Source organism: Rhizopus delemar, genomic scaffold, assembly GCF_000149305.1.
Source record: "Rhizopus delemar RA 99-880 supercont3.7 genomic scaffold, whole genome shotgun sequence".
Lineage (NCBI taxonomy): Eukaryota > Fungi > Mucoromycota > Mucoromycetes > Mucorales > Rhizopodaceae > Rhizopus > Rhizopus delemar.
In genome coordinates this window covers 22,273-39,055 of record NW_027137833.1, presented here as the reverse complement: position 1 = coordinate 39,055, position 16,783 = coordinate 22,273, and the positions used below count along the sequence as shown (strand labels likewise).

The 16,783-nt window shown below is 35.8% G+C and overlaps 8 protein-coding genes across 8 annotated transcripts; 3 read left to right on the top strand and 5 right to left on the bottom strand.

Annotated features, from left to right (window-relative positions):
- Positions 1 to 338: 338 nt before the first annotated feature.
- RO3G_09206 (uncharacterized protein) lies at positions 339 to 833 on the bottom strand (the record flags this gene model as incomplete). The annotated part of the gene is made up of 1 exon (XM_067663791.1): positions 339 to 833. The coding sequence occupies one exon, from the start codon at positions 831 to 833 to the stop codon at positions 339 to 341; it is 495 nt and encodes a 164-aa protein (XP_067519892.1).
- A 602-nt stretch (positions 834 to 1,435) lies between these two features.
- On the bottom strand, positions 1,436 to 2,011 carry RO3G_09205 (uncharacterized protein; the record flags this gene model as incomplete). Its single annotated transcript, XM_067663790.1, has 1 exon — positions 1,436 to 2,011. The coding sequence occupies one exon, from the start codon at positions 2,009 to 2,011 to the stop codon at positions 1,436 to 1,438; it is 576 nt and encodes a 191-aa protein (XP_067519891.1).
- A 1,267-nt stretch (positions 2,012 to 3,278) lies between these two features.
- Positions 3,279 to 3,941, bottom strand: RO3G_09204 (uncharacterized protein; the record flags this gene model as incomplete). The annotated part of the gene is made up of 2 exons (XM_067663789.1): positions 3,279 to 3,328; positions 3,500 to 3,941. The coding sequence occupies 2 exons, from the start codon at positions 3,939 to 3,941 to the stop codon at positions 3,279 to 3,281; spliced, it is 492 nt and encodes a 163-aa protein (XP_067519890.1).
- Positions 3,942 to 4,793: 852 nt separating this feature from the next.
- On the top strand, positions 4,794 to 5,336 carry RO3G_09203 (uncharacterized protein; the record flags this gene model as incomplete). The annotated part of the gene is made up of 2 exons (XM_067663788.1): positions 4,794 to 4,888; positions 4,940 to 5,336. The coding sequence occupies 2 exons, from the start codon at positions 4,794 to 4,796 to the stop codon at positions 5,334 to 5,336; spliced, it is 492 nt and encodes a 163-aa protein (XP_067519889.1).
- Positions 5,337 to 7,193: 1,857 nt separating this feature from the next.
- On the bottom strand, positions 7,194 to 10,307 carry RO3G_09202 (uncharacterized protein; the record flags this gene model as incomplete). The annotated part of the gene is made up of 1 exon (XM_067663787.1): positions 7,194 to 10,307. The coding sequence occupies one exon, from the start codon at positions 10,305 to 10,307 to the stop codon at positions 7,194 to 7,196; it is 3,114 nt and encodes a 1,037-aa protein (XP_067519888.1).
- A 318-nt stretch (positions 10,308 to 10,625) lies between these two features.
- RO3G_09201 (uncharacterized protein) lies at positions 10,626 to 11,954 on the bottom strand (the record flags this gene model as incomplete). Its single annotated transcript, XM_067663786.1, has 1 exon — positions 10,626 to 11,954. One exon carries the CDS (start codon positions 11,952 to 11,954, stop codon positions 10,626 to 10,628), a length of 1,329 nt encoding a protein of 442 aa, XP_067519887.1.
- A 1,658-nt stretch (positions 11,955 to 13,612) lies between these two features.
- RO3G_09200 (uncharacterized protein) lies at positions 13,613 to 13,971 on the top strand (the record flags this gene model as incomplete). Its single annotated transcript, XM_067663785.1, has 2 exons — positions 13,613 to 13,641; positions 13,782 to 13,971. 2 exons carry the CDS (start codon positions 13,613 to 13,615, stop codon positions 13,969 to 13,971), a joined length of 219 nt encoding a protein of 72 aa, XP_067519886.1.
- A 1,590-nt stretch (positions 13,972 to 15,561) lies between these two features.
- Positions 15,562 to 16,584, top strand: RO3G_09199 (uncharacterized protein; the record flags this gene model as incomplete). The annotated part of the gene is made up of 1 exon (XM_067663784.1): positions 15,562 to 16,584. One exon carries the CDS (start codon positions 15,562 to 15,564, stop codon positions 16,582 to 16,584), a length of 1,023 nt encoding a protein of 340 aa, XP_067519885.1.
- Between the last annotated feature and the right edge of the window lie 199 nt (positions 16,585 to 16,783).

Below are 16,783 nucleotides of genomic sequence, written 5' to 3'. Positions count from 1 at the left end.
ACGGTGACGGTTGTTGTAGAACAGAGTCTGATCATAACGGACATTGAATAATCACAACTAAAAGAAGTATATTAAAACTAGCCGACCTACTCGCTACGCTCGTTTAACGGCCGTCATCGCCTCACGGCTCGGATCCTGGCTTCCCCCCCCACCATCCACCACCCACCACCCACACCAGTTAATTGAGCATTGATAAAATGCAATGTTATTGATAATAATAATAATAATAATAATAATAATAATAACATTGTTTATAAGGCAACATGTGTGTTTTAACAGTAAGAAAAAAGCTATATATAGTGATCAGATGTAAATTGATTTGGATCATCGCTTTGATATTAGCGAAGTAAAATTTCAGGATAAACAATGTTTTCTGTCTTAGTTGAATTGACGCCTTTTTTTTTATCAAGCAATACAGAAAGTCCAGACACAGATGTTACTCTTGATAAGGCGACATATAGCTGGCCATGAGTAAAAACGGGTAAGCGAAGATCAACTCCAACAATTTTAAGGGATTGCCCTTGTGATTTGTTGATAGTCATTGCAAATGAGGGCCTTACTGGAAATTGCTTTCTAGTCAAAGTGAAAGGATACTCATTTTCAAGAGTAGACAGAGTGAAATGTGGAACTACTTCAACACGGCCATCAACACCTGGTAGTTTTACTTTCGAAAGAAATTCGCCAATACCCAAGACAGTTACTCGTGTTCCATTGCATAAACCTTTTTCTACATTGATATTTCTTAATATCATGACAGGCATTCCAACTTTTAATTCTAAAACAGAAGGAGGCAGTCCATGAGGATTTAAGGTTTGAAGGTATTCAGTAGGCATTTGGCGGTCCTCAGAGCCAGTTGAGTCTTCTTGAGTAACGCGTGTTGTAGAACAGTAACTGATTGTAGTTGACATTAATGAATATAAGTCTTAATACAAGATCGTAATTAAAATAAAATAAAATATAAGTTTATTTAAATAAGATCATACAATCAATTCCAATTAAACATGTTCTTTTAGAATATGTATCGTATTCGTGAGAGTTCTTTGATAAGAAGAAGTATCAAATAAAATAACCAAATCCAATCCAATGTCAGAAATATTGCTAATCTTTCACATAATTGAAATAACGCGTAAAATAACGTTATTCAATTCAGTGAGGAATTCCCAGAATAAAAGATAATCTATGACAGACATACAAAGGAACAAATGAAAAGTTTTCATAATCATAATTATAGATAACACTTGCTAAAGTACCTGAATATTAGAAGAACGATTATAATAGAAGATATCAAGCCACTCACTCAATAAGATATAAATACCTGCCTTCCATTAGAATAATTTTTACTTAAACTTAAAAACTGAAATAAAGATCAGTCTCAAAAAGTACCCAAACTGTTCCTTTATTTTTGTTTCTACCTTTTCCTAAATTATTATTACCACTATACAACAACGCGATCAACAGCAAACAATGAAATTTTGTTGCCAGGCAATTGGTCTAAAACATATCTATTGATCTCATCTACTAAATAATTTTTTGGTGCAATAATAGTCCTTTCTTGAAAAAATTCAGGATCTAAAATTTGCTGCATAGTTTCTTTTGGATAAGTGGAATCGACAAACGTGGTAGGAGAGTGATATTGCGCAATATAACGTGGTAAGAATATTTTTCCATTTAGAAGGGAATCATAAGATAAACTACAAATCCATTGTGAAAATGATTGGTCAATAGGGCTACTACCAGATAGGCGCATGTTTTCTATGAGCTTGAGCTTTTTTAGATTTGGCCAAATTTCTATTGATTTTGCTAATGAAGCTTCGACTATATGATGGCGTTGACCATTCTTGACAACAGGTCCAATTTGGGCAAAGTCACCTCCCAAGACAACAGGGATACCACCAAAGAGCGAGTCGAAATTTGAGCAAATGTCTTGCAAAGTTCTACTGACAGCCTCAAAACAATGTCTGTGCTGCATAGGAACTTCGTCCCAAATTTTCAAGCTACATTGCCTTAACATGGCAGCAAGGTCACTATTTTTTTTTGATTAGACAAACCGAATCAGGATAGATGTTGAGAGGAACCTTGAAGCGAGAATATGATGTACGACCACCAGGAAGCAAAAGAGAAGCAATACCAGATGAATCAACACAAACAACAATCTTTCCTTGTCGTCTAAAGTAATGACAAAGGGTGTTGTAAACAAAAGTTTTGCCAGTACCGGCAGGTCCTTGAAGAAAAAAGTGAGCAGTATTAGGATTGCTTGTGTTTAGGATAGGGGGTTTTAGGTAAAAGTAGTATAACAACAAAGATAAAGAAATACTGTTAGAACTTGGTATCTCTTTATTAAGTTAAGATAACTAAGATTGAATATGAAAAATAATTCTACATGTAAAAAGTGAGAGTATTTATAGACATGATACGGATAAAGAATTAGGACAGATTTATGATCAATTCGACAGAATAGATGATTACTATTTCTAATTATTAGTTTAGCCTGCTCCTATCTTGTATTGTCAATTATGCTATTGGGATGGTTTCAGATAACTCTGGATGAAGGACTATTTAGGAGACGGTACGGATGAATATAAAATCCTCTAGTTCCGTGAATGGATATTACGGCTAATAATAATATCTCAGTTAGGATAAATGTTTACATGACTTAATGATGATCCGGTAAGTAATTGTCATTCCTTATTCAACATGCTCATATCATCAATAAACTATATTACAACCACGCCATACATTTGACTGTGTGAAGTTAATATGAATAAAGCTTAATATAAAAATCTAATCAAAGTCTTTTATTGATCTGTGTTGGGAATAATGTTATAAATGATTCCAAGTTATGTCAACATACTATTCAGGATCATATCCGATTCCTTTTACTAAAATAAAGTGACTATAATCTTATGCATCCTTAACAGCTTGATATACTATCAATTATCTCATCAAATACAGCCTTTTGACCAATATTCATCATAGATATCTTTTGTTGATAATTCTGTTCCTCGACATTTCTATCATATGCAACTTCAGCTTGGATAATGTCATGACATTATCGGCCCTTAGGGCACATTCTTTTTAATTATAAACAAAACCCTCAATTTAATAAGAACCATATTCCACATTCCTCATAATAGTATAAATACCCATAATCTTTTATTTAAATAAACATTAGTCAATTATCAAATATTATTCTCTCTATTAGACTGTCCGTCTATTCCTGTCTTTACTTATCTTTGTCTCGTTCTTACTTATCAACTATCGTAAGTCCTATTTGCAGTTCACACCTTCAAGCCCTTAACACCACCTTCTCTTGTCCTCTTGTAGTTGTCTATCCAAGCTTCTTAGTTCCTGTCCGGTTCTTTCTCTCTCTCTCCTCTCTGGCTTGACAAAACAACTTCATTACAGATAATCACATTACTGTTAATCGTGCTGATCTGTTCCATTAGCGATCGCCAATGAAATAGTGGTCCAGGCATATTAAAATCTGTCAGAGTCTTACCAGCATCTATGAGAGCTTGCTCAAGTAGATATAGACCATAATAAAGTTTAGTCAGGTTTTGATGGAAGGTATTTGATGTATCATCACTACGCAGTTGATTGAGAAGTCCCAATTGTGCAATGCGAACATCCAAATCATCACAGATATTCAAGCAGAAACGATCCCAAAGGGCTTTGGGTCCATTCAATTCTTGAAACAATAAAGCAGAAACAAAAAGGGAACGCAAACTTGATCCTGAAACGAATTCAACAGCTTCTGAAAAGCATTTAAACCAATCTTGATCATCTTCAATCAGGTGCAATGCTTGACATGCCTCTCGAAAAGTAGAATATACTACACCGTTGACAGTTTTTAAATTGTCAAACGAAGTAGGACCCCGAACGACAGTGAGCAACAACCGCAGGAAAAATCTTTCGCCAGCAGTGGGTGTACAGTAGTACATTCTGCCTACAGCATAGGCTTTTTTTCTGGCTTGCCATATTCTTTCTTTCTTTTTCCAAATGTAATGAGATGGAAATTCTTGATACAAATAACCACGTCCATCATCATGTGTCAAGTTGTATTTGAAAAACCCCAACAAAGTTGAATAAGTGTTATCCAAAGTTTGCTGTATCTCTTCAGCACCTAATTCAGGATCGAAATACACAGGTCGCTCATTCTCTAAATGAATAGCAAGTGAAGTGACCGAGGGGTCCTCTTCATGCATAGCATATTCAAATAATCGCCATACAGCTTCAGTAGGTCCGATATATCTGCTTGTAAGATACCTTTCAATCTCACCATTTTCATTTTTTAGATGTACTGTGGTACGTTCAGGGCCTTTATAAACATATTTGTTTATATACTTGATAGCATCAATACTACCACACAATTCAACATTTACAGTGGGTGGACTAATTGTCCCAGTGTTTCAACTTTTTTTACTTTCGACTCCATAACTCAACCAATTTTTAGGCTATGTGTCTAGCTCTATGCTCATTAGGAAGGTCGCAGTTCGTACTACATCATATCAAAAACTCGGATTTCGGAGATTACGCAGTCTGAGTTAATTAGCAATAGAAAAAAACCACCGCACTGGGACAATTTTTCCGCTACCCGCTTATTTTGCTATCCATTCCAAACATCGCTTTCTTATCAATCATAAATCACCGGAATTTGCATACCAACCTTATCTATGACAATCTATGACTCATACCTTTAATGTAAAGTATAAATAGCCTTACGTTGTCGGTTTTTTTTACAATATTTTTAGTCTCTTTCTATACTGTACTTTCTCAACTTTATCTTGCCTCAAATGACTCGTACTATCAGCAAATCTGCTCAAAATCAAATCCAATTGCTCTTGGCTAGTAACATGACATATGAACAAGTTATGAAACGCATTCCCAGGTTGAAAAATTCCACTTTAGATAGGTATGTCAACTAGTTCTTTTCAAACAGAATGAAGGCAGCCCCTGGTCGAAGAGCAACTATTGGTGAAACTACCAAGTCATACATCCGTAGACAAGTAATAAAGGGTGAGTTCAAGACAGCCAAAGCAGTACATCAGTATCTGAATGGTTTGGGGTATACTATTAGCTATTATGGAGCCTTAAAGCTTCTTAAAAGTATGAACTTCAGAGCTAAAATTAAAGCCAAGAAGCCTTTGCTCAATAAGCAGCACAAGGAACGACGTTTAGCATGGGCAATTGCTCACAAGTTCTGGACAACCGATGATTGGAGGCGTATGGTGCTTAGTGATGAGACTAAGGCAATGTTTTCGGGTCAGACGGCTGCAAATATTACTGGAGTCGACCAGACGATGCATTACAGCCTCATCACTGAGATCCTACAGTAAAAGGTGGCCAAGGAAGTGTCATGGTATGGGGTTGTATCACTCACAGTGGACCTGAGTATGCTTGTTGGATACATGGTAGAAGTATGAAAGCTATAAATTATGTGAATATCTTAGAAACTACCCTTATGGAAAGCTTAAAGTACTATGGATACAATCCTGAGGATATCTATTTTCAACAAGATAAGGATCCTAAGCACACTTCGAAGCTTGCTAAGCAATGGTTTGTGGATAATAACTTCAACAGTGATCATATCTATAGCTGGCCAGCCCAAATTCCCGATTTAAAGCCTATTGAACACGTATGGCATCACCTTAAACTCAAGCTGAGTGTATATGACACTAAGGCCAAAGGTGTACATAAGTTATGGGAAAGAATTGAAAAAGAATGGAATACTTTTACAGTGGATGAGTGTAGACGATATATAGATAGCATGCCTGATCGTTACAAAGCAGTTATTAAAGCTAAAGGGGGATATACCCGCTATTAAATAAAATTTATGTTCAAACGGAAAAATTGTCCCAGTGCGGTGGTTTTTTTCTATTGCTGATTAACTCAGACTGCGTAATCTCCGAAATCCGAGTTTTTGATATGATGTAGTACGAACTGCGACCTTCCTAATGAGCATAGAGCTAGCCACATAGCCTAAAAATTGGTTGAGTTATGGAGTCGAAAGTAAAAAAAGTTGAAACACTGGGACAATTAGTCCACCCACTGTATGTGTGCTTTGTATTTCTTGGTAAGAAATGGATTGTAAGGTACAGCATGTTGATTGGTCAAGTATACAGACATCATTCCATTTGTTTCTTTATCCTTGATTTGAACACGATGAGATCTTCCATCCAGTCATCTACGATATAAGGGATATGAGTCCGGCATAACAGTAGTGGTGGGTTGAAAAGGATTTGGAAAGCTTTTAGAGCATTTCAAAACACCGTATGCATCAGAAACCATGCATGGACATTTGGGATTGATATTTCCACAAGGGCCATGCATCATTTGTCCAGAGACTAAGTCTAGAAGCTCAGGATCATCGTCGGATGGCAGCTCAGCGCAAATCACTTCATCAATCTTCTCGGGATTACGAAATACGCTATCATCACCTTCAAGAAACAGCAAAAGATGGCAATGAGGCAAGCCTCTTTTTTGGTATTCAATCGTTCGGATTAGACCTTTGTAATTGCCAAAAGATTTTCTTTTTCTTAAGGTCATGCAAGGATTGACGAAGCTTCAAATTGAACACTCGAGCAACTACAGTAGGTGGGAAAATGTGCTGTATAATGGTTTAAGTAGTAAAAGGAAAGGTAAAAACAAAGATCAAGAAACAGTTTGGATACTTTTTGAGACTGATCTTTATTTCAGTTTAAGTTAAAGTAAAAATTATTCTAATGGAAGGCAGGTATTTATATCTTATTGAGTGAGTGGCTTGATATCTTCTATTGTTATCGTTCTTCTAATATTCAGGTACTTTAGCAAGTGTTATCTATAATTATGATTATGAAAACTTTTCATTTGTTCTTTTGTATGTCTGTCATAGATTATCTTTTATTCTGGGAATTCCTCACTGAATTGAATAACGTTATTTTACGCGTTATTTCAATTATGTGAAAGATTAGCAATATTCCTGACATTGGATTGGATTTGGTTATTTTAGTTGATACTTCTTCTTATCAAAGAACTCTCATGAATACAATACATATTCTAAAAGAACATGTTTAATTGGAATTGATTGTATGATCTTATTTAAATAAACTTATATTTTATTTTATTTTAATTATGATCTTGTATTAAGACTTATATTCATTAATGTCAACTACAATCAGTTACTGTTCTACAACATAATCCCCTCCCAGGTATGATTAATACCGTTTAGATCTTTTACGTCTACCTTGGCTCTTATTCTTCTCATCAATTGTTGTGGAAGAGTAGCTGGTTTCTTTTAAGTCTATTGATATTTTACGTTTACTTGACTGAGGATTAGATTCCTTATTTGTATTGTTTGATTTTTCTTTTTTATCAAGAATTTTATATTTTGTTTTGATGTCTTCAGGTACAATACCAATTCTTTGCCAATATTCAGTTATGAATTTAAGGTCTGCAAAGTGAGATGCAGGTTCCCAGGTATCTTCACTCTCATCATAACCTTTCCATCTACACTTATAAATATATTTTCCTTTAGCTTTTTTATGTGCTAAGATGGCTTCAACTTGATAGAATTTATTTGAGGATATTACTTCATCCTGTGATATCATCTTGAGTGCGGATGGTGGGTAGTTTTTAGGTAATAAATCTCCTTTTTCATCTTCAAGCACATATGATCCACCTTGGGTGATCCTTTTAACTTTATAAGGTCCCTCATATGGAGCATCAAGCTTATTTGTTTTATAATTTACTGTTACCATTACATAACTATTTTCGGGGATTGATACAAGTTTATGTGACGCATCAAATTTTTCCTTTTGTTTGTTTGTTATTATTTTTGTTCTTTCGTATATAGCAGGAAATACAATTTCTGTCATCTTTTTTATATTTTTTAAAAGTTCTGTATTTAATTCTTCCTTAGTTGCTTCATTTTTTTCCTGACTGAAATCTTCAAAGTCATTTGGATTACGACCGAACATTAAAGTGAAGGGTGGCGTCTTAGTACGTTCATTATATTTACTATTTAGGTAGAGTTGTGTAGAAGGAACATATAAATCCCAGTCTGCTTTAGCACCTTCGACTTGTTTCTTTATGGCTTTTACAGCACTTTGTACCCAACGTTCACTTACACCATTAGCTCTGGGATGGTAACTAGATATAAGTCTATGATCATAACCAGCATTTTCAGCAAGTAATTGCATAAGCTCATTTACAAATTCACCACCATTATCAGATTGGAGTACACGAGGAAAACCATAATTAGAGAATACATCGATTAATGTCTTTACAATCGTCATAGACTGTTTATCAGGGATAGGTTTCAATATGCAGTAACGAGTAGCAATGTCAACCATAATCAGTAAGTAATTGTTGCCATTCAAGGAAGTTTTCATGGGACCAGCTAAGTCGATACCCCAACTATCACCAGGTAATGTGGCTGTTATAGGTCTTAAAGGGTTATAACCTTTTTTGATTATGTTAAATTGTTGACAGGGTACACAACTTTTTACTAATTCTACTGCTTCTTCTTTTAGATTATTCCAGTAGATACCTTTACGTTTTAAAGCACGATAGATTGCATCAGAACCAAAATGTCCTTTTAGATGCTCTTTAAGAAGAAGTTCTTTACGTTCTTCTGAATCCGCTGGTGTTATGTATTCACCGTCATTAATACTAGGTAATTTTATAGCTGTTCTGTTAAGCAGACGAGCATTATCCCCTCCCAGTTCATTGACAGGATTCTCAATTTCATAGAGACGAGAAAGTGTATCAGGTAAGATGTTATCTATTCCTGGCAGATGAACGACGTTAAAATCATACTTTAATAAAGTATCCAGCCAATTTATCAGCATTACGTTTGCTATTTTTTGCGTGTGAAGATAGGTTAATGCTTTATGGTCCGTATATAGAGTGAAGTGATTACCCCAGAGATATTTATGGAACTTTTTTAATGCATAGACTACTGCCAATAATTCACGCTTAGTAGCTGAATAGTTGCGTTCACTTTTAGAGAGACTTTTCGCCATCATGGAAATATATTTCATTTTTCCATCAATCACTTGATATAGAACGACACCCACACCAACGTTAGAAGCATCAGTGGCAACACAGAAAGGTCGATTTAAATCGGGATAGGCTAAAATGGTTCCTTCCAAAAGTACCTTTTTAAGATTATCAAAGCATGTTTGATGTTTACTGTTCCATATTTTTTCAAGTGATTTTTCATTCCTCAATGCATCTAGCGGAGCCAAGAGTGTGGACGCTTTAGGGATAAGAGGTCGGAAGTAATTTATGAGACCACAATATCTCATGATATCCTTTCCTGTTTTAGGTACAGGGAAATCTTGTACATTAGCAACTTTACGAACGTCAAGGGATACACCTTTAGGCGATATTCTAAAACCAAGTAAATTAATCTTATTTTGAAAGAATTTACATTTATCAGGATTTAATTTGAGATTTACTTTGGTCAGCTTATTTATTACTGCTTTTAAATGTAGTTTATGTTCTTCAATTGAAGTAGATGCGACTACTATATCATCGATAAAGCATCTAGCAAAAGGCATATTCTCAAGTGCTATACTCATTGTTCTTTGCATCACACTAGATACGTGTTTCAAACCAAATGGAGTACCAATTAGCACGTATTGTACATTATTCCATGAGAAAGCTAATTTATGAGCATGATCCTCTCGCAGCCTTAAAGAGTTAAATGCGGATTTAAGATCCAGAGTTGAATATACTGAAGCTCCTTTTAGTTCTTCAAAGAGTTCGGATATTTTTGGTAAAGGCATTCGGTCAATAGAAGATAAAAGAGCATTAATATGTCTAGGGTCATGGCATACACGGTAACCAGTTATTTCTCCCTTGGCATTTGTCTTCTTTACTACAGTTAGAGCCGAATTCCATTCAGTGTTAGCAGGAGCACGTTTTATGACACCATTTTCCAGCCATTCATTAATCTGATCCTGTACTACTTGATGATACACTAAAGCGATCGGGTAAGGACTTCGATAAGATGTTACGTTTTCTGGAGTTTCAATTGAGACAACAGATTCTGGGATTGTACAAAAAGAACCTCTAGGTATGCCTTGATTTAATTGAATCAATGGTTTAATATCATTTATAGCAGATTGAAATTGCTCAGGAGTTCCTGCAGGGCAGTCTTCAAGTTCTGACATTTCCTTATCTACTTCTTCTAAGAGCTCACTATTGTCACTATATTTAGATTGTGCAGCTTGAATATTGTCTACTTCATCAGTATCCCATTTATATGGTAAACCAGTAAGACCAATACCAAGTTTAGTCATGAAATCTGTACCTATACTCATATCATGATTATTTGTTAAATTCATTACTTCGAAGTTATGAGTATAATTTTTTTCATTACATCTGATGTTTAATTCAATTGTACTAATTCGTGTAATTGTCGATTTAGAATCAGCCAACTTTATGACATCTTTTTCCTTAGATGGAACAATAGGAAAATTATGTTCTAGACAAAACTTTTTATTAATTGACGAAAAATTTGCACCTGTATCTAAGATAGTCATTGCTTTTATATTATTTACAAGGATAGGAAAGCTTATAGAATTATCTTTGGTCAATTTAAAATCACGAGTAACAGTTATGTCTTTATTCTTTAAATTTCAATCAAGAGCCATACGGTTTAAATGGCCGTTGGTTACATCTTCATCATCTGATTTTTCATCATTATTGGAGCGAATTGCCATACGATTGACACGGGAGAGAGAAAATCCTTCATTTGCTTTAGCATTATTTAAAGACTTCTTTGCCTCTTTAAACTCTTCACAGCGATGGCCTTTACTCCATTCTTTACCACAGTACGTACACGGCTTGGGTTTACTAATACCCTTATTGGTGCTTATGTTGTTCGATTTGATACCATTCATGACTTTACTAGTTCCTGTTGAAACTTTATTAGTCTTTACGAAAGAGACACGAGAGACTTGTTCTTCTTCAGATCCTCTGTTGCGCTTGTGTGGGTTTTTAATTGAAAAAGCAGAATCTTCACCTGAAGCAAGGACCAAGTCAATTATTTGATTAATTGAGCTAGGGAGTTTAGCACCAAGACGGGATGATATAGCCACTTGAGCCACGGTTTTGACAGAAGGTTTAAGTGATGCAAAGTATGTTACAGCTAGTTGGGTTCCATCTTCCATACCCGCTTCTCTTCTCATCTTTTGAAACCGATTCGAATATTCCCTATTACTTTCATAAGGAGCTTGACGCATAGAGCCAACTTCAACCATTAGCAAAAACTTTCGATACGGAGTATCAAAGTGGTCAAGAACAATAGGACGGACTTCCTTCCAGGTGTAACGCTTGTGCATTAGGGCTTCACGGGACCAAGAGACTTGTTCTGGGTTCATGCATAAAGGTAATAAGCGTTCCCAATTTGAATTAAGTGACAAACCATGAACATGTAGTACCGTTTCAAGCGTATTGCAGAAGTCATAAGCAGAATCAAAGGGGTCTGACTTTTTCTTCCACAGTGCCTCACCACGTAATTGTAACACAGGTAAATCATTTGGGACTACTAAACGCACCGAACCAAGAATTTCAGAACCATTTGAGTCTTGCTTATCATCAAAAAGAGAGATCATTGATTTATGGGCTTCTTGTGCAGCCACTATCTTCTGTTCAAATTCTCTATACAACGACAAAGCTTGCAATGTTTCTGGACTATCAGGACTAGATTGGTTTGAATTCATGTACGCAGCAAACAGAACCAAAGCTTGTTTTTTCATATCCTTGATCATACCAATGCTTTTAAGAGCTACATCTTCAGGTTTAGGCGTTACAGGAGTAGGAGTGTCTTCTTCCATAGGAGTAATATCAGAGTGAGCATATTTACTGGCCATAGTATCCAGTTGGACAGAAGGATTCACAGTAGATGGAGAATCAGTAGGATTGCTAGTACCATCAGCAATTTCACCGAGAGTGTTTTCAGACATACGTATTTTAAATTTCAAATAAAGAGCAAAATTCAAAAAGTAAAATGTTGTATAATGGTTTAAATAATAAAGGAAAAGGTAAAAACAAAGATCAAGAAACAGTTTGGGTACTTTTTGAGACTGATCTTTATTTCAGTTTAAGTTAAAGTAAAAATTATTCTAATGGAAGGCAGGTATTTATATCTTATTGAGTGAATGACTTGATATCTTGCATTGTAAACGTTCTTCTACTCTTTCAGGTGCTTTATCAAGTGTCATCTCTATTTATGATTATGAAAACTTTTCATTTGTTCTTTTGTATGTCTGTTATAGATTATCTTTTATTCTGGGAATTCCTCACTGATTTGAATAACGTTATTTTACGCGTTATTTCAATTATGTGAAAGATTAGCAATATTGCTGACATTGGATTGGATTTGGTTATTTTAGTTGATACTTCTTCTTATCAAAGAACTCTCATGAATACAATACATATTTTAAAAGAACATGTTTAATTGGAATTGATTGTATGATCTTATTTAAATAAACTTATATTTTATTTTATTTTAATTATGATCTTGTATTAAGACTTATATTCATTAATGTCAACTACAATCAGTTACTGTTCTCCAACAACCCCAAGTGGTAACATAATCTTCTATGGATTCCCACCAGATTCCCGCATTTCCCTTTAGTAGGGTTCCCACAATCAACAAAATATCCAGGTCACTGGCCTTTGTTCCTTTTTGTTGTATCCACACAACTAATAGAGTGAACATTCATGGATAAACTTGGATACTACAGAATTATAGTCTAACCAGATCTCTATTAATAAACGTGAGAATTCTGCAATAGCCAATCTTGCCCTGTTGTCCTATCAGCGTTCTAAATACTATATCGGAACCTGGTTATAATAACGGCAGTTGAATCCTATTTTATAATTATGGATTAGATCAATAAGTATTTACTTCACTGTCCCTTGATTCGTCAAGAAGACAGCGGCTATTGATTATCCACTATCCTTCCTTATATTCCATATCATTCTTTTAACCGATCAATTGAAATAGCGGTAAAGACCCAGACATTCAAAAAGTATAAATACCCTCAATATTTTTATTAATAAAGTCATATATAATCTTTAGTTTCACAACTATCGTCTTTTTGTAGTTTTTGTCTTCTATTTCATATTTGGCAAAACACTTTTCTTATTCTATCAATGGATCTCAGCCAAGAACCAGGGTTTTCGCCTTTCACACCATAAAATGGCTCAGGTCTAGCCATAAAAGACTTGATGGTGGTGAAATTATTAAACATATCACCGTTCTCGCTTGTGATTTCTTTAACCGTATTTTTTTTTTATGGATGGATCTTCTTGTGTTTATCTTTATTGTTTTCTTTTTTTTTGTACTCAGTTCCTTCTCCTTGACGCTGGCAAACTTTATCGGTCCTTGAAAAAAATTTTCTTGTAAAAAAATTTTTTTGTTATAGTACGAATTGAATGATTTGTTTATGTGCACGCCCAGCTTCTCCACCAAACTGAGACAATTGGTACTTAGGTGTTATAATATTACTGGTTACGATATGTATTGTTGTTGCTCTACTGCTGCACGTACTGTAGGTCACAAAACTGCTGCAAGGAATCCATTTTTCTTGGTTTTTGTAGCGCACATCCTGTTACAATGGCACAAACTGCCTCTGTTCCCACATAGTAAATCTTCTACATGTCTTGAAAAATCCGAAAGAGTTTATGCCCTATTGGATAAGTATTGAAGGAAGTATGAGGCGCGCAATTTGGAAATTTGAAAAAATGAAAATTTGAACGGAATGAACTTATTTATTAATATTTAGTTGGTCCTACTTTTCTATTAATAACCTCTTGAGTTCTTTTCGGAATGTTATCTACATGTCCTTGGCAAAGATCTTTATGAAAGTCATTTCATATTTCATCAACTCGTTCCCAAAACACATCCATGTTCTTTGCTCTATATTTGTAATAGTTGAATTTCAACTTCAATGGATGTCCTACGTGCTCGATTGAATTTAAGTCGGGGATCTAAGCTGGCCAATAGTTAACATAGCTCTCTTGGTGACTACATAACTAGGCTATTGTAGATTATGCCTTGTGCTTTGTGTTATTATCATGCTAAAACTAAATGTTGGACCAGTCGAAATTGTAGTACTTCATACTATCACGAAGCGTAGTTGTAATGAAGTTGTTTTGTCAAGCCAGAGAGGAGAGAGAGAGAGAAAGAACCGGACAGGAACTAAGAAGCTTGGATAGACAACTACAAGAGGACAAGAGAAGGTGGCGTTAAGGGCTTGAAGGTGTGAACTGCAAATAGGACTTACGATAGTTGATAAGTAAGAACGAGACAAAGATAAGTAAAGACAGGAATAGACGGACAGTCTAATAGAGAGAATAATACTTGATAATTGACTGATGTTTATTTAATAAAGATTATGGGTATTTATACTATTATGAGGAATGTAATTTAATAAAAGAATTAACTCGACTTATTAAGCTCTCAACTAAAGAATGTTAAGGGATTCTAATATTGTGTACGGGTCTATAATTAATCCTGACAGTAGTGTTCAAAATATGCTGGTAAACACCCGAGTTCAAGTTTCCATCGTAAATTTAGCAAGCATATCCTGGTCCTTCAGAGGTTATACAACACCAGGACATCAATTTGCTAGCTTCATGCTGGATTACAAAATGCAGGTCATGATGTTGAAAAAGGTCACTTGGCCGTTTCCAATAGCGATCAGCATCATCAAAGCCCTATACGCTGAGCTTGGTCTCATTAAAGTACACTGTTTGCTGTCAGTCACTCATTGCCTCATCCTGATGCTCCTTGACCCGTTCTAACTGATGCTACGTATGCGTTTTTGTCTGAAATGGCTTCTTTTTTTCTATCAGAAAATGGAACTCCATTGATTTCAGTACGTTAATTTCTGACTGGTATGAGATATCATAGCCAAATCCAACCAGCTCCCGGTACACCTCTTTAGAAGCCTTTAGAACCCATTCCATGACTTTTCTTTTAATTAACCGCTTCGTCGCTTTGGAGACTACTGTAGGTCTACCACCTGTGTTTACTGTCCTACTTGAGAACAGTCGTCTAGAGTATCTACTAACAGTTGATTAATGTAATCCAGGCTCCTTGGAAATATCATACATTGATGTGGATGCGGTTAATGCCTGTTTGTGATCGTTTATTTTCTCCTCTGACAGCCGTTTAGGCATGCGATTGACGATACAGTGGGTGAAAAAACTCTAAAAACGTTATGATGTTATCAGCGTTTTTGGTTGTTATGTTTTACCAAATTCGTGTATTGCCTTGAAATTTTGCAAATATGTAGCACTAATATTAACAAATAATGTGACAAATTTTCAATCTCAGATGACGATTATTCACCCGACAACAGCTGCTAAAAGAAGACAGATTTATTTTTAGAGTTTTTTCACTTCCGTAAATGTCGGATACACGGACCGACAGACAGACTCCGCGGACTTTTAATGACTTATCATGACTCATAAAGGCTCCAAAAGAATAAAAGGAGTCGCTTTTCTCTTTTTTTCGTAATTTTTTCCATTTAATTTTTAAATATCTTAAACACCTCAGTTATGCCTAAATCTCTCTCGGCTGACATCAAAAACGATATAAAGTCCGCTCTACTTGCTGGAAAAGGCTCTATGGAGGTTGCGAACCGTTTTGGGGTCACGTATGCAACAGTTAATAACTATGCGAACAAGTTTTTCCCAAACCGACAGCGTGGACTTCGTGGTAGACCGATGGTTGTGTCCGCTCAGACGAAGAGATTCATCAAGCTTCAAGTTTTACAAGGCCAGCTCAAGACTGCAAGGGAAGTACATGACAAACTCATGGAGCTTGGATATCGCATCTCATACAAAACCGCTATAAACGTATTGAAATCGATGAACTTCTTTGCTGCGATTAAAGTCAAAAAGCCATTGTTAACCGCAAAGCACATGAAGAGACGGCTAGCATGGGCTAAGAAGCACCAAAACTGGACTACAGATGACTGGCGACGCGTAGTATTCTCTGATGAAACAAAAGTGAACATTTGGGGCTCTGACGGGTGTAAGTACTATTGGTCAAGACCAGGGGACCCTCTTAAGCCTCATCATATTGACGTAACTGTTAAGCATGGGGGCGGTAGTTTGATGATGTGGGGGTGCATGACGTATGAGGGACCCGGGTATGCCTGTCAAATATACGATGGAACTATGAACTCGGATCTTTACCAACAGATATTGGATACAACGCTCCGGGAAACTATGGAGTACTATGATATGGATTGGTCTACTGCGTATTTTCAGCACGATGGTGACCCAAAGCATCGTTCTAAGTCAACCGTCCAATGGTTACAAGCTAATGGGGTGAACTACATTGACGACTGGCCAGCTCAAAGTCCTGACCTTAATCCTATTGAGCATCTTTGGCATCATTTGAAGTTGAATCTATCGTTATATGACAAGAAAGCTAAAGGTGTCCATGAATTGTGGGAAAGAGTTGAAAAGGAATGGAACTCCTTTGATAAAGAAGTTTGCAGAAGGTATATTGACACTATGCCTGCGCGTATTAAGGCAGTAATCAATGCCAAAGGTGGTTCTACTCGGTATTAAGTCATCTATAATATAATAAAAGTAAAGGGAAAAAACTCTAAAAATAAACCCACAGCATTTCCATCGCTTTTGCGGACTGTTACATAAACGTCTGAGGTTAAAACTTTCATGAGATGTAATAGACAGCCCAACAAGTATGTCATAAAGTTTTTGCATGATCCAAGTCGCTGTGTATGCTCATAGAGGCTAAAAACTGAAA